Source organism: Schistocerca gregaria, chromosome X, assembly GCF_023897955.1.
Source record: "Schistocerca gregaria isolate iqSchGreg1 chromosome X, iqSchGreg1.2, whole genome shotgun sequence".
NCBI lineage: Eukaryota > Metazoa > Arthropoda > Insecta > Orthoptera > Acrididae > Schistocerca > Schistocerca gregaria.
In genome coordinates this window covers 513,160,888-513,183,573 of record NC_064931.1, presented here as the reverse complement: position 1 = coordinate 513,183,573, position 22,686 = coordinate 513,160,888, and the positions used below count along the sequence as shown (strand labels likewise).

Sequence of the window (22,686 nt, the reverse complement as noted above, 5' to 3'; positions counted from 1 at the left end):
ACTGTATCTCAAAACTATGATTTTGGTGCTTACCACTGTGTACCCCTGAGTCACTCAAATGTTTCAGAAACTGACTGCTGTCATGGATCTAAACACCTACCAACATATTACATAGCTTGGAGTGTAATTAAATAAAAGTTATTACAGCAACAGACCAGATAAAATGTGGTATGTGTGACACCCATTTATTTGGGCAACTATGATGGCAATAATAATAATAATAATAATAATAATAATAATAATAAAAAGGTAATAGGGGTGACAAATATAATATAAAAAGAAAGTTCTCACATTGCTTGAGTTACACAGATCACTATAATACAGTGAACTTTATTTGGTCTTTCCAAGGACAAAATAAAATAAAATAAAAAAATAAACTACGTACATACAATATAATTTGTAAACTGTGGACGGAGGCTGTCACAACTTATTTTTTGTTTCTTTTCCCTAATTACAGAACACTAATTGCAATAAATCATCACACATACTATAATTAATTTAATACTGGGCTAGAAAATATGGGTGTGATACATCACTCTTAGATCAGTTGAGGAACAGAGAGGCAGTGGGCCTTGTATACATCACAGTGTACTTGCAATATGACTCAATAAGAGATTGCTGCCCGGGCTACAGACAGTTTACAAACATAGACAGTGTCTTATTTTATATGTCACAAAATGAATTTCAGTGCCACTATTGATTCGTAAATAATTTGACACAATTAAAATTTGGAAAACACAAAGTGTAGAACAGCAGTGGCCCTAAACACAAACTGACAGCCAATTCAACTTCAGCTGTGCCACATTCACTGGAGTGCCAGATTCAGTAACATGGCCACAAATACAGGGAAGGATGAAAAAATACTGATGTTTATTACACACTGTACAAAGACGATATTTCATTCAGTACAACTTCTAAACACAGTTGAAAAGAATCAACAAACATCACAGTTTCACATAAACATTGTAACAATGTTGCAAAATATGCAGTCAGGAGCTTGTAGTGCACTGTAAGCCAACAAGGTTACATGAAGACAAGATAGCATAAAACAATTTTGAGGGTAAGAAATTTCCCTAATTACTTAATATACAAATACATCTGGAATTTCAACCCAACTGCAATTAAACTGACTTTTTTTCATAGTCCTCACTTACGTTATCACTGTTATGACATTCATATACTTCCCATAATTTGACAAAAGTAACAAAGATCACAACATTATTTCATGAGCAGAAGGTTTCATCCCTTTAACTTCAGCTACATATATTTTGCTGTGAATGTCTGACTAATGAAAGACATGATAGTGGGACTTCAAAATGTGCCTCACGTACATAAATGCACTGCTCAACTGACAAGCTTATAGCTGAATAAAATCATTTGATGCCTGAAGTGAAACTATCTGTTCTGTTCACTCACTCATGTTTTGTGGGATTTAGTAGAACCATGAAATTCTACAGTAGGCTGTTCCAGCTTGAGAGCATGCCTGTGGGAAGCAATCGCCCACAGGCACAGGTGGGTAAACAGTTAATGTGAGGGCCGTTAAGCATCTGGATCGTTCTTCTGCAGCTGTCAAGCACATGGGCAAGGGTGGGCAAGTGGTTTGCGTACATGCAGAATGAGTGTAAAAGGGCTGCCTGGCGGCCGTGTTAGCTGTGCCTGTCCGCAGCTGAGCTAAGGGGCACCTGAGAGTGCAGGGCCTTAAGGGGAAGTATTAAAACAGATTACCCTACTGTAATGAATGGAGCCCAACTTCTGTCATTTTAAGGTATCTTACTTTATCCTGCAGAATTCTCTATTCCTATTGGATTTCCTGCATTGAAACCACTGTACAGTTTGGTAACATTTCCTTCTACATATCTTATATGTCTGTATTATGCATAACATTCACTTTCTCTGTGAATATTAAGAACCTGATTTTTCCCCCCAGGATAATGTTCCCTACCTTCAAAGTTTCATGGTTAGCACCGCTTGCCACTGGAGCGAATATCTTAGGTTTTATTCTTCATGACAATGTCAAACTTTCCTAGGGCAAGAAGGTCTTGAATGTGGCAAGTCTAAATGAGAATCTACCTGAATAAATAAACAGTGGCATGTAAATATGATAATGGAAAGTCCTGTGTGGAATATAAATAATGGAGAAAAGATATTACTCTATGGAACAGGTGTCAAGTTGTCAATAGGCACATAAACATGATTGAGAATGTTGCTAGCTTTAGGCTGAATCCTTCTACATAGCTTTACAGCACACACACAAAAACTGTACCGTTACATTGTCCCACCTGACCACCTCCCCACAGTCTCCTCTTCCTTTGTTTGATTTCCCCTCCCAATCAACTTCTCTACACCATCACACACCATGTACAACTCACCCTGCCTGCAGCCAAGATTAGCTCACTGGTCTCACATTCGTATCTCATGCACCTGCTGCCTCTACTTGCCTGCTGTCAGCCACCGCAACCATCACTCCCTCTTCTTTCTCTCCTTACCCACTCCACTCAACAATTCCCAAACCCAGTCAAGCTGCAGTGCCAGTCCCATGTGGTCAGCTGGGGGCAATGTAGCCTTGCAACTGTATGTATACACAAAAGCTCTGAAGGAGGGTTAATCCATAACTCTGCAACATTCTGAGTCTTTTACAAGTTTACCGATGTCTCAACTACACGGTGAGATGTTATCTTATCTTCTTCCATTATTTACACATTAAAGCAGTGGCATGCATGCATACATGCCACTGAAGTGGTGGAAAATAGAAATTATTGTACTTGACATTAATTTTGTTTCTGTTTACTATAAGATCAATTTAGGTCTCAGATGCTAAGCTTAGGGAAAACAATAAAATTTAGCAGCACAACCTGTTTCTCTCATACTGCCAACAATAAAGGTTAATGAGTTAAACTGCAGGCTATTTCATAACCCAAAATAATGAAAACTCTATACTTCTATATCACCACTGTAGTGGGAGCTACATGTTGTATTTATTTATTTACTTATTATTACCAGTTTACTGCACTGGCAGCAGATTCACTAGAGCTTAAGCTGGTTATGATATGTAAAGAAAGATATAAACCACTCAACAGAGAAGGAAGGTATGAGAGACAAGGTACTTTTGTAGCAGATAGTGTAATATGGCTGCAAATTAAAGATATTAACATGAAATACCATAGGGGACAATTAGAGAGAGATGGCAGTGTTTATGTTAAAAGCATAACAAAGCTGTTGTAAGGAAATGATGAGGTCAAGGGTAACTTCTCTTCTTCTTCCATTAGCACACTGCCGCTCAGATTCTGAGCATTTTTTCTTTCTCTCTATTTTTGTTTGTCTGTAGTTGACTAGTTCAACACATTTCACAATACCATGCACATAAAATTTCTGTACCTCTTAACTCTGATATTTTTATAGCCTGCTGAAAGTGGCTCACTCTATTCTTCCATTGCAGACTGAGTCTAAATACATTAATCTGGCCCCTTCCTCTGCTGTTAAGTCAACAAACATTTTACATCAGCTCATAAGGTGCATCTTGTAACTGCTCATGGTTATTTCTGCAAGGTGGATCTTGACTTCCCATTCTCAATCATTAGTCCTTTTTTGTGGTATTCCGAACTAAATAAGCCTAAGGTCTTTGGCATGTAAATACTATATCAAGTTTCACTGATAATGATTACTGAAATACTCTTAACAGAATATGCATCATCAAAATCTCAATATATAGCATTACTTTTCCTTAACATCCAAACAGATTAAGAAGTAACATGGACCTGAATGAGGCTGCATAGCATTGTGCACTCCCAAATCCACACCCAATTACCATTTTATAGATGTACAATTTTCCACATAAAACATGTTGTAAGAATTTGCAGAAAGCATAGTATGGCTAGATATATCTACTTATCTTTTCAGCACAGATTTGTCACAAACTAGAAATTATCTTGGAAATAACATGACAGAGAATATCATAATCTACTCTGATGTTTTGTTATGTCAATTATATAAAATGCATCTACATGATCCTCAAATAATAATATTTAACTTAAATAAATACTAATAAAATTTTCTAGCTCCTACATCTTTGTTCACAATACCAATGTGAGTGCCAACATTTTAAAAAATGGTAAAAAATAAGTGCCTATAAACTTAAAAATAATATAAGTACATAACTATCAGTGAAATTTCACTGCTGTCAATGGAATGTTAAAAACAGGTTACAATCAATGGAGTTAAGAAAAAACAAAAATAAAAATAAAACTTGCCATGACAACTGCCACTTACTGTAAAGACTAGTTACCTAACAATGACCATTTCAGCAGTCCAGTCTATTGGCACATATATAAAAGTTACACACTGAGCCCGTTCTGGTTTAATCAGGCTTTACCTGAATGACCAAGCTCTCAGCTGGTCATATCCAGGGAAGGTCTTTCTACTTCTTCCAGGTTATTCAACCAGACTGCATCCTTAAGCAATCTACTGACTTTCCAATTACATAGAAAGTGTCAAGAGGCTATGTAAAATCAAAAGCAGTGGCACCACAAAAACACACACACACACACACACACACACACACACACACACACACACACAACTGTGTTAACCATTCAAGTAGAGACAGCAAATGAATAATTACAGAGCAGTAGGTTGCAACAAAATACACAGATTTTTTACCAATGACTTAACAGTGATGAAATAAAAAAGAAGTACACATTGAATGTCACTGTGGGAAGCAGGGACGGAATAAAAAAATAATGAATATTACACATGTTCTTATAATATTAAACAAATAATATGATAAAAATGAAGAAAGAAATGTGTGGGAGGGGATAAGAATAAATTCACTGATAAGGAAAGAACACAAGTGGGTGTAAAATTATGAGAGCAAAGGGGGGGATTCTCAACACCTTGGCACAACCTGTTATGTAAACACCAAATTTTTTTGTCACATAGGTCAGACTTATATCGCAAACCTGACTGAAAAGCCCACTATATACTGCACTTTACAGGTTTTCCAAATCAGAACAACTTCTGCTATTATAAAAAAAAGTCTGGCTCTCTTAGGTGTACTAAAGACTGACACAATAAAATATTATAAGTAATGTATAACAATTAGTTAAGCATCAGCGCTACTGCAGAAAAACACTATTTCTGCATTTCCAAGTCTGGAAAGTACTGTTGATAATGAACGCCAACACTTGCTGAGAAATTCAAATGAACCTGTAAAAAAAAAGGAGAGACTCTATGAAAACGGGAATGATACATGTTTAATAACTACATAAATACAGTAAAATTAACTGCAGTAAGGAATATGTGCAACACATTTTTTAATTAAAAATATCAACAGAAAATCAACACTAAAAAGATGAACATTACAAGCAAGCAGCATCATTAGGATTTCTTCAGTTTCCTATTCGTTCTATTGTAATGTTGTGACTCTGCAGACTAAATTCTAAAATTATGTAAATCTATCATTGTAGATGAAAACACTGTGTGACAATGAGTGGGGGAGAAATGAAGCAGATTTTTTTTTATTTTTTTTAAAGGCACTCAACTACTGCTCGAGCGTCATCAGCTAAAATATCCTGTAAAGTAGATGGCAAAGACAGGACAACACGAGATTGACTAAAATGGGGACACGACAATAAAACATGGCGCACTGTCAGTGCATGACCACAAGGGCACTGCGGGGCTGGGTCACCGGAGAGCAGATAGCGGTGGCTAAACCGGCAATGCCCAATCCGCAACCTGGTCAGAAGGACCTCTTCTCACCGAGATGGTCGGGAGGAGGTTGTCCATGCAGTTGGGAACGGTTTTACAGCCCGGAGCTTGTTTCCTTGAAGTGATGACCAAGTATCCCACCACAATGACACAAGCCTCTTAGAAACAACCCCACTAATGTCAGACGACGGGACACAATGGGAGGCTGGACGAGGCAGGAGGACTGCAGCCTTGGCTGCAGCATCAGCAGCCTCATTCCCAGGCACTCCTACATGGCCGGGAACCCACAGAAAGCTGAAAGGAGAGCCATCATCAGCAAAAGAATGCAGGGACTGCTGGATCCGTTGCACCAAGTGATGGACCGGATATGGAGCTCCAAGGCTCTGAAGAGCACTGAGTGAATCAGAGCAGAGTACATACGACGAATGGCAGTGTCGGCGGGCATACTGAACGGCCTGATGGAGAGCAAAAAGCTCAGCCGTAAAGCTGGAACACTGGTCGAGGAGCCGGTATTTAACGGTGACGGCCTCGACGACAAGGGCACAGCCGACACCATCGTCAGTTTTGGAGCCATCAGTGTAAATAAAGGTGCGACTGGCAAGTCGCACACGAAGTTCGACAAACCGTGAGCAATACACTGCAGCCGGAGTACCCTCCTTCGGGAGCAAGCTGAGGTCGAGATGAATATGAACTGGAGCCTGGATCCAAGGTGGTGTCGGGCTCTCACCCTCTCTGAAGGTGGTAGGGAGGGCTAAATCCAATTGTCGAAGCAGGCGATGAAAGCGGACTCCAGGGGGCAGCAGGGCAGACACGTACAACCCATACTGATGGTCGAGAGAATCGGCGAAGAAGGACTGATAAGAGGGGTGGTCGGGCATTGACAACAGCCGGCAGGCATACCGACAAAGCAGTATGCCGTGCCAGTAGGTCAATGGTAATTCGGCAGCTTCAGCATAAAGACTCTCGACGGGACTAGTGTAGAATGCTCCGGTCGCAAGACGTAACCCCCGATGGTGGATGGAGTTGAGACGGCGTAAGAGGGATGGCCGAGCATACGAGTAGACGAGCCGGAGTACCCTCCTTCGGGAGCAAGCTGAGGTCGAGATGAATATGAACCGGAGCCTGGATCCAAGGTGGTGTCGGGCTCTCACCCTCTCTGAAGGTGGTAGGGAGGGCAAAATCCAATTGTCGAAGCAGGCGATGAAAGCGGACTCCAGGGGGCAGCAGGGCAGACACGTACAACCCATACTGACGGTCGAGAGAATCGGCGAAGAAGGACTGATAAGAGGGGTGGTCGGGCATTGACAACAGCCGGCAGGCATACCGACAAAGCAGTATGCCGTGCCAGTAGGTCAATGGTAATTCGGCAGCTTCAGCATAAAGACTCTCGACGGGACTAGTGTAGAATGCTCCGGTCGCAAGACGTAACCCCCGATGGTGGATGGAGTTGAGACGGCGTAAGAGGGATGGCCGAGCATACGAGTAGACGAGGCTCCCATAATCCAGCTTTGATCGGACTATGGACCGATACAAGTGAAGCAGGACAGTGCGATCCTCTCCCCAAGATGAACCACTAAGAACTCCGAGGACATTAAGGGAATGTGTACAATGGGCAGCCAAATAAGAGACATGCGGAGACCAACAAAGTTTCCTGTCCAGTGTGAGCCCCAGAAACTTAGTTGTTTCCACGAATGGGAGAATTACGGGACCGAGATGTAAAGATGGTGGAAGGAACGCTTTATATCGCCAAAAGTTGATGCAAACCGTCTTCTCTTCAGAGAACCGGAAGCCATTAGCCACACTCCATGAGTATAGGCTGTCAAGACAACGCTGAAGGCAGCGCTCCAGGAGACATGTTCGCTGGGCACTGCAGTCATCGACAAAAAGAGAGCCTGAGACATTAGGTGAAATGCAATCCATAATTGGATTGATCGCTATGGCAAAAAGGGCTACGCTCAAGACGGAGCCCTGAAACACTCCGTTCTCTTGGAGGAAGATGTCGGACAATACAGAGCCCACACGTACCCTAAACTTTTGATCTGTTAAAAAGGAATCAATAAAAAGGGGCAGGTGACCACGTAGACCCCACATGTGCATAGTGCAGAGGATACCTCCTCTCCAAAAGGTACCATAAGCCTTCTCCAAATCGAAGAACATGGCTACCATTTGGCGCTTTCGCAAAAAGTTGGTCATGAAGAATGTCGACAAGGTCACAAGGTGGTCAACAGCGGAGCGGTGCCGACGAAAGCCGCATTGAACATTGGTAAGTAGCCATCGAGACTCACGAATCCAAACTAACCGAGCGTTAACCATGCGCTCCATCACCTTACAGACACAGCTTGTAAGAGAAATGGGGCGGTAACTAGAAGGAAGGTGTCTATCCTTCCCGGGTTTGGGTATAGGAACAACGACGGTGTCACACCAACGCATTGGGACTTGACCTTTGGTCCAGACGCGATTGTAGGTACGAAGAAGAAAGCTTTTGCCTGCCGGAGAAAGGTGTGTCAGCATCTGAACGTGAATGGCATCTGGCCTCGGAGCAGAGGACCGGGACAGTGCAAGTGCACGTTCGAGTTCCCGCATAGTAAAGGGGGCATTATAATTTTCCAGATTCAGCGAGTGGAAGGAAGGTCGCCGAGCCTCTTCTGCCTCTTTCCTGGGAAGGAAGGCAGGGTGGTAATGGGCGGAGCTTGAAACCTCTGCGAAAAAGCGGCCGAAGGCGTTTGAGACATCCACAGGATCAACAAGTACCTCATTACCTGAAGTCAGGCCAGGTACCGAGGAGTGGGCCTTAATGCCCAACAGCTGGCGCAGGCCACCCCAGACGACAGAAGAAGGAGTAAAACTGTTAAAGGAGCTGGTGAAAGAGGCCCAACAAGCTTTCTTGCTGTCTTTGATGACTCTACGGCATTGTGCTCCGAGTCGTTTGTATCCAATACAATTCGCCAACGTAGGATGGCGGCGAAAAGTGCGTAAAGCACGTCGTCGAGCACGGATAGCGTCTCTACAAGCCTCATTCCACCAGGGGACGGAAATGCGACGTGAAGAAGAGGTAGCATTGATGATAACAGCCGTGAGGTATTCGACCTGACTGTCACAACTGAGAAAATCGTGGTTCGGAAAGGTCGCCAGGGAGGAGTAAAGTCCCCAGTCAGCTTTCAGTATGTTCCAGCTCGAAGGACGTGGGGATGGGGTGTGGTGCAGGAGACGAACGACACAGGGGAAATGGTCGCTCGAATAGGTGTCAGAAAGGACATACCACTCGAACCGACGGGCAAGAGTGGTAGAACAGATCGAGAGGTCCAAGTGGGAGTAGGTATGAGTAGAGTCTGAGAGGAAAGTCGGGGCGCCAGTATTGAGGCAGACAAGATTGAGATGGTTGAAGACATCCACCAAGAGGGAGCCTCTCTGACAGGATGCAGGAGAGCCCCAAAGGGGATGATGGGCGTTGAAGTCGCCAAACAATAAAAACGGCGGAGGAAGCTGAACAATCAGGTGCATCAAGTCAGCCCGACTAACTGCGGATGACGATGGAGTGTAGACAGTAAAAACAGAAAAGTAAAGGCAGAAAGAGTAATACGGACAGCTATTGCTTGGAGTGGGGTGGTCAATGGGATGGGATGGTAATAGACATCGTCCCGAACGAGCAACATGACCGCACCATGATCTGGAATACCGTCCACAGGGGTGAGGTCAGACTGTTCCGAAGTATAGTGAGTAAAAGCAGTCAGTTGGGCGCAACTTGGTTTCCTGGAGACCAAGGACGAGAGGACAGTGCTGGCGGAGGAGCAGTTGTAATTCCCCCAATGTAACAAAGCCATCGCTAGTCAGAAAAAAGGGGGAACGAAACGGGTGAAGAGCTGGTCACCTTGACGGCCGCGGAGGGCCAGGTTTTGAGGGAACAACGCTACAACCTGCAGAAGGCGGATCCTGTTCCATCGAGCTGCGGCCGCATTCCTGGGTTGCGTAGGAGGGGCAGCATCATTCGCCGACGACAGGCCAGCTGAGCGTCTGGCAGCAGAGCGTCCCGGTGAAACTGAGGACGGCCGGGAGCAGCGACTCATGGATGGAACGTCAGACGAAACGCGCCGGGGTGGAGAGGGGGATAAAGACTTCTTCTTGGAGGCCTTCTTGGAAGTCCGATGAGGCACGGGGATGGTGGGCTGGACCCGAAGAAGGTCCGTTTTGGAATGCCGGACCTCAGAAGCCGGGGTCCGGAACGTTTCCCCAATGGACGCCTGAGAAGAGGATCACTTCTCAGGCGGCGGAGGGGGGGGAGGAGGAGGAGGAGGAGGAGGAGGAGGAGGAGGAAGGATGGCCCCTGGGGCAGAGGGGGCAGGGGCCACGAGGGAGGAGGATTTGGAAGGGAGGGATTTGGGAGGCGGAGGCATAGACCCCGGATGGGGTGAGGAGGTGGATGGGGGACAGGATAGGGCTGAGGATACTGTGGAAGGAGTGGACACGACTGAGGCAAATGAAGTTGTCAACGTCACGGGATGGAGGCGGTCATACTTCTTCCTGGCCTCAGAATAAGAGAGACGGTCCAAGGTTTTTAATTCTTGAATCTTCTCCTTCTGATATGCGGGGCAGTCTATAAAGATCTAGGCGAGTGGAGGCCAGGACAATTGACGCACCGAGGTGGTGGGGTGCATGTATGTTCCTCACGAAGAGGACGTCAGCAATCGCCACAAAGGGGCTCAGCCTCACACCGTGACGACATGTGCCCGAAGCGCAAACACCGAAAGCAGCGCATAGGAGGCGGGACGTAAGGTCGCACGTCGCACCGGTAGCACATCACCTTTACCTTCTCCAGGAGAACGTCCCCCTCGAAGGCGAGGATAAAGGCGCCGGTGTAGTTTCGTCAGTATGTACTGTACTTCCTCGATTCACCGCCAGTTGGCCCAATTGAAGGAAGGTAATGTTGACTTCGGTGCTTGTGTTAACATGCGACTCATTGCTGTATGTTTGAGCAGGCATTGTTGGTGATGTCTTGATTGGGCTCCATGTTCTTCCACCTACGCTCAATCGAGCACGTTATCATGATTTCATACGGGATACTCTACCTGTGCTGCTAGAACATGTGCCTTTACAAGTATGACAACATGTGGTTCATGCACGATGGAGCTCTTGCTCATTTCAGTCGAAGTGTTCATACGCTTCTCACCAACAGATTCGGTGAGCGATGGATTGGCAGAGGTGGACCAGTTCCATGGCCTCCACGCTCTCCTGACCTCAACCCTCTTGACTTTCATTTATGAGGGCATTTGAAAGCTATTGTCTATGCAACCCCAGTACCAAATGTAGAGACTGTTCGTGCTCGTATTGTGGGCGGCTGTGATACAATACGCCATTCTTCAGGGCTGCATCAGCGCATCAGGGATTCCATGCGATGGAGGGTGGATGCATGTATCCTCACTAACGGAGGACATTTTGAACATTTCCTGTAACAAAGTGAAGTCATGCTGGTACGTTCTGTTGCTGTGTGTTTCCATTCCATGATTAATGTGATTTGAAGAGAAGTAATAAAATGAGCTCTAACATGGAAAGTAAGCATTTCCGGACACATGTCCACATAACATATTTTCTTTCTTGGAGTGTGAGGAATGTTTCCTGAATGTTTGGCCGTACCTTTTTGTAACACCCTGTATGTAGGTAGAAATCAGCTCTGTCTTCACTGAAGCAGTTTAATTTACATTGTCTTTTGTTATCTTAAATTACTTCATTACTGATGGACAGAGATTAGAATCTCTCTCTTCTCATTCAGAAGTCAATCATTTTGAGATGATTGTGTTACCTTACTATGCCTGGCAGTACATCTATCTCCAACATAATGGAGCAAAATACACAAAGCTGTGTACAACGTACACTCGTGTGTGTGTGTGTGTGTGTGTGTGTGTGTGTGTGTGTGTGTGTGTGTGTGGTTTTTTTTCTGTAAGTTCTCAAGTAGGACATTGTCAAAAAGCTTAGCAATATTTTTAGTACTACAAGGGTAAATCAATTATTATCCGCAAAGTAGTTATAAAATTTTATTGTAATCTAATAAGAAGTTTACAAGAACATCATTTTTTGAGATAGTCTCCTTGCGTTTCAATGCACTTGGTCCATCGTTGTACAAGCTTCCTGATACCCTCATAAAAGAAGGTTCTCGGTTGAGCTGCGAGCCAGGAATGCACAGCTTCTTTCACTGCTTCGTCAGAGGCAAATCAACAGCCCCTTAATGCCTGTTTGAGTGGACCAAGCAAGTGATAGAAGGGGCAAGATCAGGGCTATTTGGAGGACAATCCAGTACTTCAAATTTGAGTTTCTGGAGCATTTCAGCAGTGTGGGCAGCAGTATGCAGACAGGCACTGTAATTCAACAACACAACAACTTTTGACAGCAATCCTCGATGTTTGCTTCGAATTGCATGTACACTGTTCTGCTCCTTTCCCCATAATGTTCCAGTACTGGACCTTGTTCGTCCCAAAAAACCGTAAGCATCAGTTTTCCTGTGGACGGCTGGGTTTTGAACTACTTCTTGCATGGCGAATTTGGGTGTTTCCATTCCATACTCTGCCATTTACTCTCTGGCTCGTAATGATGGATCAATGTTTTGTCACCAGTAATGATCATGTCTAAGAAGTTGTCTCCTTTGTTACCATAGTGATCCAAATGTTTTTTTACGGATGTCCAAGCGTGTTTGTTTATGCAACTGTGCAAGGTGTTTTGGGATCCATCTTGCACAAACTTTATGAAACCCAAGTCTGTCATGAATGATTTCATAGGCAGAACTGTGACTAATTTGCAGATGATGTGCCACTTCATCAATAGTTAATCGTATGCCCAAAAGAATCATTTCATGTAAACGCTCAATGGTTTCTTCATTTGTGGTGGTAAATGGTCGTCTGGCTCCTTCATCGTGCATAACACTTGTGCAACCATTCTGGAATTTTTCAATTCATTCGCAGACACTCTGTTGTGGCAAAACACTGTTCCCACACTGTATTGAAAATCTTCGATGAATTTTGGCCCCTGATACGCCTTCTGACCACAAAAAACGGATTACTGAACGGTGCTATTCTTTGGTACAAATAGACAGCGGAGAAGCCATGATTAACAGCATGGCAGTGATAACGAAACTAACCTAGCAGCTTGAAAATTGCAAAGATATAACAACAAATAGACAAAGCATGTGTCGTTAATGAAAAATGACAGTACTACCAAAATAAGCAAAAATATAACTGAATTACAGATGATAATTGACTTACCCTTGTATTTATGAAGCCTATCAATTACTTAACACCTTAACTTAACTAATACAGAGTGATTCACTGTTCCTTGTACATGCATAAAAGAATTGCTCGTGCTATTTCCTTGAATTCAGTGAGCTCTCTCTCTCTCTCTCTCTCTTTTCTTTCTTTTGGAAATACCTCAACAGACACAAAAGGCTTTTTTATGGGTCTGGTAAATGAAACCTTTTCATTGTTTAATGGATGATCCTCTCTTTTCCTTGAAAGCACTTTTGTATGTTTCATCTCATAATTAAGCTGTTACTTCACTGCATTTTTTCCCATTAAAAACAGTTCAAATAATAAATTGTCCTGGGGCAAAATTAAGTAACAAAACATAACTTGCTTCCTATTTCAGCAGGTAAGAGGCTTTCTTTATAACAACATACAATTCTCCTTTGGTTTTCTCATTTTTGTAGAAATTATTACTGCAGTGAACAAATGTCACCCAAGAACGCAGAGCAGAGGGATGCTTTGGGTAAGGCAGAACATGTTTGTCAAAACTAGCAAGCATACAAGCTTACAAACAGAATTTGTATTTTTACATTACTCAGTGAATGCTCCACCTACACTGTTCAAAGAAAGCTACTAACAGGCTACCCAGAAAAGCCATGAACTCCATGACTGATTGTACTGACAATGACCCAAACTCGGCAAAATTTATCTGAATCACCAATAATGAATACAAACAAAAAATTTTATTCAAGAATAATGAAAGTAATTGTTTCTAACCATTGCTTATTCCCACAAATAAAAAAAAGTTATGCACCATCTATAAATAAAAACTTTTATAAATAAACAATATTTATTCCTCCAATTCTTTGTCATTCATAAACTGAATGTATATTTTGTTTCTTTTAATTAATTTTCAGAACAATTTGTTTTATAAACATTCCATCAAAAAATTTATTTGATTGTTGAAGTTTTGCCATTGCTGCATTTGTTCCATGTGTGCTATAGACAGCAGCTCAGTTTTATCTCCTTGAATTTGTCTTTATTTCAGAATAACAATCTAAGATGTTTAAATCCTGATCAGCTTCAATAAAAAATTGATACCATTAATTATACTCTAGTGTTTAGTAAATAACTTTGTAGTGGTTCCCCATCAATTTCACCACTCGAATTCTATTCAAAATTGAAATATAAATTCTCCTTTTCTGACACAAATTCATTTGAAACTCCTCACCCAAATTTTGTTTGCTATTTCTTTGGACTTCATGCATCTGAAGTTTATTGTAAGCCTCTTTTGATCAAGGACAGCAACAAAGATGAATTTTAAAACAATCATGGGTAAGATTGTGCTTCAAAACCTGCATGTTCTTGCTTTGGTGTAGAAAGCTGATGAAGTCTTCAAATCATATCTTGACACTTTCTCAATAGAAAGTTGGGATTATGCTAAAATATTTAAGAGGACAATCCTCTGGTTTTCGCATCCTTCTCTGTAGAGCCATCAAGCATGCTACTAATGGTCCTTAATACCATCACCTCCCCCCCCTTTTTTTGTCTTAAAGTATGTCTCAAGTGGTGCCCAAACACAGTGTTTCAATTCCAAAGCTCTGATGAAACTTAGATAAAAAAGGGATCTCATCACTGGTGACTAATGTGCCGGTCACCCATTAACATCAAGTGTAAACAAAAAAGTGACAAAAAAGAAACAACTTCTGGACTCTTATCATCGGTTATTGATTCATCTCATTAGTCAGTAGTTAAGCCCTTTTTAGAGAACCACTCAAACCATCATTACAAGAGATTTGGCAATTAGGAAAATTTACGCTATGTTTGTGCCAAGATTCTTGACTGATGAACAAAAAGCAAATTGTGTGCAAATTTCAACAAAAATTCAGAACTGTGTTCAAAAAAGCTCACATTTTCTCAATAATGAAGGTACCAAAGACAAAATCTGGTGTTTCCAGTACAACCTGGAGATGAAACGTCAAACTTCAGAATGGCACACGAACACATCTCCTCATCCAAAGACGACCTAAGATGGGCAAGTCCAGGCTGAAAACCATGCTCATGGTCAGTTTTGATCATTGTGGTATCATTCACAAGGAGTCTGTATCCCCCGCACAAACCATGACTGCACAATGTTATGCAGAAGTCCTAAGGAGATTGTGAAAATGAGTCAACCGCATGCAAAGGGGGAATCGGCCAGTCCTGGAAGTTCCATCATGACAATGTGCCATGTCACACCACGCTGTTAGTGCAGGAGAAGTTGGTTCAGTATGGCACTGCCAAGTTGTTTCACCCTGCTTACAGGCCAGACTTTCTACAACATTCTGACAGAAACTTTCAGAATGCATTCACGGATTGGCAGACACATTATACTTTGTGTGACGAAGTACAAGGGTCCAATTTCGAAGACTATTGAGGATTTGTATCAATATGTGTAATAAATTATTTAAAAAAAAATCAGTCCCACCACTTTTTGATCGCATCCTGTATGATGGAAATGTATGTTTGATCCATTGACGTACAATATTTTTCTCCTTGAAGATGATAGTAACAATTGAAACCAGTAGAGAATAAACATAAAATTGTACAGTTTATGGTACGAGGGTCGGTCAAAAAGTAATGCCTCCCATTTTTTTTCTACTTAAAAAAATTAAGTTAAGTGAAAAATTTGAATTTGGCGCCATTCCTCAAACCTTCTTCTGCAATCCACTGCAGTAGTAACTTTCTGTGTCAACAGGTGGCAGCACAGCAGAAGTTTGTAAGATGGCCGACATCGATGTTCGTTTGAGACAGCGTTGTGTGATTGAATTCTTGAATGCAGAAGGTGAAACGCCCATATGCATTCATGAAAGACTGAAGAAGGTGTATGGTGTTGTGACAGTGGATGTCAGCACTGTTAGACGATGGGTTCGTCGTTGTAAGGAAGCTGAAGGGCAAACACCGTTGACTGACGAAAAGCGGAGCGGCAGGCCGGTGAGTGCAGTGACTCCACACAACATTCAGCAAGTTGATGACATCATTCGTGGTGACCGTCGGGTGACTGCAGATGAAGTGTGTCGCATTATTTCTCTTAGTAAAGGCAGTGTGATCACGATTATTAAACAATTGGGGTACTCAAAAGTTTGTGCACGGTGGGTTCCAAGAATGTTAACCGATCAGAATAAAGAGGCAAGGAAAACAATAGCCTCCCAACACTTGCAGCGCTTCCGTTTGGAGGGAGATGAGTTTCTGAAAAAAATTGTGACCGGAGACGAAACATGGGTGCATTTTTTTGAACCCGAATCAAAGAGGCAGTCAATGGAGTGGCGTCACACAAGCTCGCCGAGGAAGAAAAAATTCAAAACTGTGCGATCGGCAGGGAAAGTTATGGCAACAGTTTTCTGGGATACAGAGGGTGTGATTCTGGTTGATTTTTTGGAGCAGGGATGCACAATAAATTCTGTTAAATACGTCACAACTCTCAAAAAACTTAAAGCACGTCTTCAGCGAGTTCGCCCAACAAAATCAATGGCAGATGTTCTTCTTTTGCATGACAATGCAAGACCACACACCAGTCGTCACACCTCTGACGAGATTGTCAAAATTGGATGGGAAGTTTTGCCTCATCGCCCATACAGCCCTGACCTGGCACCATCAGACTTCCATCTGTTCGGGCCACTAAAAGAAGCTCATCGTGGGATTCATTTTGAAGATGAGGAGGCCGTCAAAGCATCCGTGCGTCAATGGCTTAGGAAGCAGAGCTGTGATTTTTACCGTGCTGGGATACATGCCCTTGTTCAAAGATGGACCAAAACTGTAGAGATGGGCGGAGATTACATTGAAAAATGACAAAATGATCCTCAATGTTGTGGTTTTCAACCTATGTAATTGCATTTAAATTTCCTGACAATTAAACGTAGAAAAAAAAAGGAGGCATTACTTTTTGACTGACCCTCGTACAAATATGCTTCTTTCATATTTCAGGTGACTTCAGATGTTCAGCAGGTTTCCACAAAGCATTATTTTTTGTGTGATTTTGCAATGTAACTTGACTAGGGCTATTTTAGAAGGCTTTTAAATTTGAAGTCCATTGGTACAAATCATTATCAACCACTGAGTGAAACAGAGCAAGCTAGGAGTCATCCACCTACTACTGTTGCACTCTTTTTAATACTTACATGTGTAGCAGGTGTGATCAAAAAGTAATAGGTATTTTTTTAATTTCGTGGTGTTTATATACCCAATTTCCCAATTTTTTTATCTTGTTGGTAAACATGTTCCTGATGTATGTTTGCATTTTCAGCTGTTCTGAATATTTAGTTTATTGTTGACAGTTGAAAAGGTTATACAAATTTTCAAGTACTCGGTGAATTTTTACTTTCAACAAAGAGGGAATTTGCATTCAATTTTCTTGAAAAATGGAATAACATGCAGCATCATATTCAAAATGTTGACTGTGGTTTCTGGCAAATATACTGTGAGTGAGATAAGATTTTACAAGTGGTATAAACATTTCAAAGGTCAAGCTGACACTGAAGACGACAACTGCCTTGGATGCCCTAGCACATCAATTACTGACGACAATGTGGAAAAGTAATAAAAATGGTTCTGGAAAATCACCTAATCACCAACAGAGAGATTTCATCTCCTCCCCCCCTCCCCCCTCTTTGTCAATCTCCTCTTCCCCTCCCTCTGTCCATCTTGTCCTCTCCATTTCCCTGTTCATCTCTGCCCCTTTCCTTTGTGGGTCCATCTTCTCCTCTCCCCTCTCTCGGCCCATCTCCTCCTCTTCACCTCTGTCTACACATCTTCTCCTCTCCCATCTCTCAGCCTCTCTCTTCCTCCCTGTTTCAGTTCATTTCCTCACCTTTCCTTTCTTTGTCCATCTCCCCCTCTCCCCTCTCTTTGACCATTTCCCCTCCCCTATCTCCATCCATCTCCTCCTCCTCCTTCACTGCCTCCTCCTCTTACTATCTGTGGCTACCTCCTCCTATCTGTCACTATCTTATCCTTTCCACTCACTGTCTGGCCACCTCTTCATCTTCCCCCTTCTCTCCCCATCTTATCGCACTCACTGCAATAGGAGGCTGGTGGTTCTTGCCCTTAAAGTGTTTATTTCCAGACTGCAACTAATATGTTCACCAAATTTGATTGAAATCATTCCATGAGTTTAGGATCAGCTTTTCAACTAAGTCTTCGCTCACATACACATAATAAATGTGTGATCAAGAGAAACTACAGAAAAGTGGTATTGCATCCATTATTGTGTAACTTAGTTCTATATGCAAAAAGTGTTCAGTTTTCATCAGGTAGCAAACTACCAAGAACAAGAAGGTGAGGTTCGAACCAGGTTAGTAGCTTCATAAGATCTTACTTGGTTCACTCATTGTGTAGCAGTAGCACTACAAACACAAGTTCTATATCCAATAATGTTAGCAACGTTGGTACAATTGAGGACGGTACTGCAGATTTGAGCCTCTGTTGGCTGCTTTCTCATCTTTGGCTAGTTACGCGAGTGCTTCAGTGTGTTGGCAGGAGACAGGACGGACGAAAGCAGTGGGAAATGTAGCTGAATTGGGTCGCATCAGTAGTGGAACTGTTAGGCTATGTAATTTGGCTATGAAGCATTTGTATGTTACATTAGTAAAACTGTGGTCAGTCGGAAGGCAGGTTTGAATAATACAGTAGTCTACTGTTCCATTGGAGGTGGCATGCAGTAGCCTCCCTCGAATCTTTGAAACGAATTATCCAACCAGTTATAGGGGGACCTATAGCGTAATGTGGACTCCGAAACATGATGCACCTAATCTTGACATTTTTCTCATTATCAAAGGCGGAAGAAGTGACAAGAAAAGGAACTCAGGACCAACGAGGTATCAAACCTCAGAGCTTTAGCACTGTAACCTGGAATTTACCCACTGAGCCAAATTCTTTTATCATGCATAAATGAATTATTTACCAAAAGAAACTGTGCAGAGCCACAGGAACAGCCACTGGATATAAGTAAGAATGTTCTGTTCGAGATGTACACAAAGTAATTGTGGTGGTATTCTATATTATTCATTATTTAAGTTATGATGAATAAATGACAAATAATTATTTGTGTTTGGTTCTGGTCCTCCTTAGCTCCATGATGTGGACCTCCCCAACCTCAATGGTGGCATTATAGGAATCCCCTTTCATGTCAGATTTACTAGCCACCAGAAACACTAGACGCCATCCATTCTACACTAAACACCCCTTGTAAAATCTGGCAAAACCCGAATGCTGCACTTACAATGACAAGCAATCCCCTTCTCAGCCTCACTGCATCTGTCATAAACCAAAAACCACCCTCTCAGTCCAATCCAGACATTTTTTGTTTGTGCTCTGCCTTCAGACACCCAACACACCTCTCACACCTGTTCACTTGCCAAAAGGAGCACCCCCTTGGTCACTCTACATTATCCAAGATTCAAACAACTAAATCAAAATCTCAGTTAAAACTTCAACTGCATCACTCTGTGTCATGTACGTCCAAAAAATCGTGATCTGACATCTTTGGGTCACAGTCCTGTGGAAGACCTGCTGCAAGACCAATTTCATACCTCCATCCACCACTGCTACATATTCCAGCCCTGTCTCTGACACTGTGTTACACATCAAAATCAGTCACCTTAAAAGCAGCAATGGCAACTTCTCTGCAACAAAAAAAAAAAAAAAAAAACAGTGTCCTACATGGATATAGTAGTTCTAAATTGTGCAAGTCGGAACTATTTCTGCACTATATTCTTTATGTCCATAACCCCTTCCAGCCTACCATGTCAACTCCTCTTTTTACTTTTATATTCCAATTTACCTCACTCATTCAGAAAAATAGTTAATATTTAAAAATCTGGCGATATGGTTATTTTTCAGGAAAAACTTTGCCTCGTACACATGCTTCCACAGGTATGGAGTTAACCAATGTGACTTACCAAACGAAAGCGCTTTGATAGACACACAAACAAACACAAACATACACACAAAATCCAATCTTTCGCAACCAACGTTTGCTTCATCAGGAAAGAGGGAACGAGAGGGAAAGAGACGAAAGGATGTGGGTTTTAAGGGAGAGGGTAAGGAGTCATTCCCATCCCGGGAGCGGAAAGAATTACCTTAGGGGGGAAAAGGACAGGTATACACTCGCGCGTGCGCGCGCGCGCGCGCACACACACACACACACACACACACACACACACACACACACACACACTTTCACCTAAGGTAAGTCTTTCCCCTCCCGGGATTGGAATGACTCCTTACCCTCTCCTTTAAAACCACATCCTTTCGTCTTTCCCTCTCCTTCCCTCTTTCCTGATGAAGCAACAATTGATTGCGAAAGCTTGAATTTTGTGTGTATGTTTGTGTGTCTATCAACCTGCCAGCGCTTTTGTTTGGTAAGTCGCAACATCTTTGTTTTTACATGTATTTTTTCCCACGTAGAATGTTTCCCTCCACACACACACACACACACACACACACACACACACACACACACACACACACACACAGAAAGAGAGAGAGAGAGAGGAAGGGAGAGATGTATATATTATTCACTCATATGCAAAGAACAAATTGAGGACAACAGTAGGCAAAAATAAGGATACATACACCATGACACCTAACAAATTAAGTGTTTTGAGAGGAGGAAGTATTACACAGTGTAGCAGCAACTCTTTTAAGAAAATTACATATTTTCTTCATGTCATTCAGTAACTTCTACCTGTGCTGCCCAGTTCACTGTAATACTAAAACCAGTACAGTTGTGAGATTAGTTGAGTTGTGTACTGGTTGCAAATGGCACTTTATTATGACTCCACAAGATAGAATTGCAATCCAAAAGTAATTTAAGTGCTTACATATAAACACAGGCAAATTTCTGCTTACAAGTTTAGATATAAACATGTATCCAATCCAGGAAATATACTGTAATTCATATACTACTTACCAACGTGTCTTCCAACATATTCTTCAGTATACAGACTATCTCAGAAAAAGTAGGTCTTTCATCCAAATCAAGCTGCCAACACTGAAGCATTAACTGGTACAAGTCATCACCAACAACAGGTAGTTGTGCCAATCGTAAACCACGCATCACTCGAGCTGGGACATCTGTATTAGACACTTCAGCATAAGGTGTTCCTCCTGCAAGCATAACAGTGATCACATACAGTTGCCACATGTTGTATACTGTAGTGCTCTATGCTGTATGCTGTAATGATAAATCATTACAGCAATCAGCTTTATAAAGAAAGACATATAAATAATTTATGCATTGTTTATTTACACTGTTTCAATAACATCCCAATAATAAGTACTGTAATTGTGTTGATTTTCTGTTAAAAGAGTAACGTTGCATCATCATTTCCTTCCATCCTCAGTAACATCCCACACACACTCGATTATGGAATACTGAGATATCTAATTACAAAGAGACCACAAGAAGAATGCATTTCTCAGCTCCACACAATTTGTGACATGTTAGTTTCCACAGATTGTTGACAGAATCAATCACAAATATCAACACAGTCAGTAACACTGTCACAGTAAAGTGTTACGACAAATAACTGGATGATTTTGTAGGACTTTATTTTCAGCAGCAATGAATATATGAGGCTGGGTTGAAAAGTTCTTGGAATCACCATGAGAGGTCAGCACTAGCGCAATGAGTTGTTCAAGTGATATTCATAGGACTGTTGCCTGTAAACACGTGTCACGTCAGTGCTCTTTGGAGACATCTGTCGTGGTGATGTGGTTCTGTTGTTGTTCCTGCATAGTGATTTGTGAAGATGGAAAAAATTGAGATTCGAGCAGTGATTAAATACTTCATAAAGAAAGGTATGAAAGCAAAGGACATTCATGTCAATTTCCAGAATACACTGGGGGTCTCTGCTCATTCATATTCAACTATTGCCAAGTGGACAAATGAATTTCAATTTGGTCACGAGAGCTTAGATGATGATCTGCACAGTAGTCTCCCAAGATGTGTCACTACTCCAGAAATAATTGCAAAAGTGCACAAAATGGTCATGGAGGATCGCCAATTCTGTGAGAATGGACATATCAGAACAATGTTTGGTCTGTTTTAGGAGAAACGAACAAGTTTATGAGCTGGTTTGTGACCACAGATGAAACTTGGGTGCACTACTATACCCCAGAGACAAAACAACAGTCAAAGCAGTGGAAACATGCTGATTCTCCACCACCAAAGAAAGCAAAAACAATTCCTTTGATGGAAAAGGTCATGGCATCAGTGTTCTGGGATGCGAAGAGGATTCTGTTTGTAGATTATCTGTCAACTGGGCAAGCAATTACTGGAGCAGACTATGCTAACCTCCGAGACAAATTGCCATGTTTAGCAAGGAAGAAAGTCACCTTCCATCAACAAAGTATGCAGACCTGTGTGAAGAGCCAGTCACAGTGGCACCGATATTGAGGTATTCTGCTCAGCCAATTTTTTCAAATCAGTATGTGGGTACATGCACAATTTCACTGCAAGCAATCTCAGCTGAATGTAGAGACATGATTTCTTTACTCGAATCAGGTGATGTTCCCACACACAAAACATGGTTCCTGAGATATTATTAAGTTTAATACAAGAAAAAAGGAGTCTGAGGCATCCTGAGGATGATAAATATAACCACAAGGGTGTGTCTCAGAATCCATAGTCCAAAATGGTTACTGTATTGGAAACCAAAAGTTTGAAACAACTTAAAAATTTAATAATTAATTAAATGTTACTTTTTGTTACATTATGGCT

General features: G+C 42.0%; 1 protein-coding gene across 1 annotated transcript in view; it reads right to left on the bottom strand.

The window, feature by feature from the left end:
- Positions 1-296: 296 nt before the first annotated feature.
- LOC126297546 (putative inactive tyrosine-protein kinase Wsck) overlaps positions 297-22,686 on the bottom strand; it is a 139,883-nt gene continuing 117,493 nt past the window's right edge. The window contains exons 11-12 of the mRNA XM_049988467.1: positions 20,875-21,071; positions 297-5,202 (exon numbers count right to left, since the gene is read on the bottom strand). Coding sequence (XP_049844424.1) covers positions 5,128-5,202; positions 20,875-21,071 — 272 coding nt within the window. The 3' untranslated portion in view covers positions 297-5,127. The remainder of the gene's footprint in view (positions 5,203-20,874; positions 21,072-22,686) is intronic.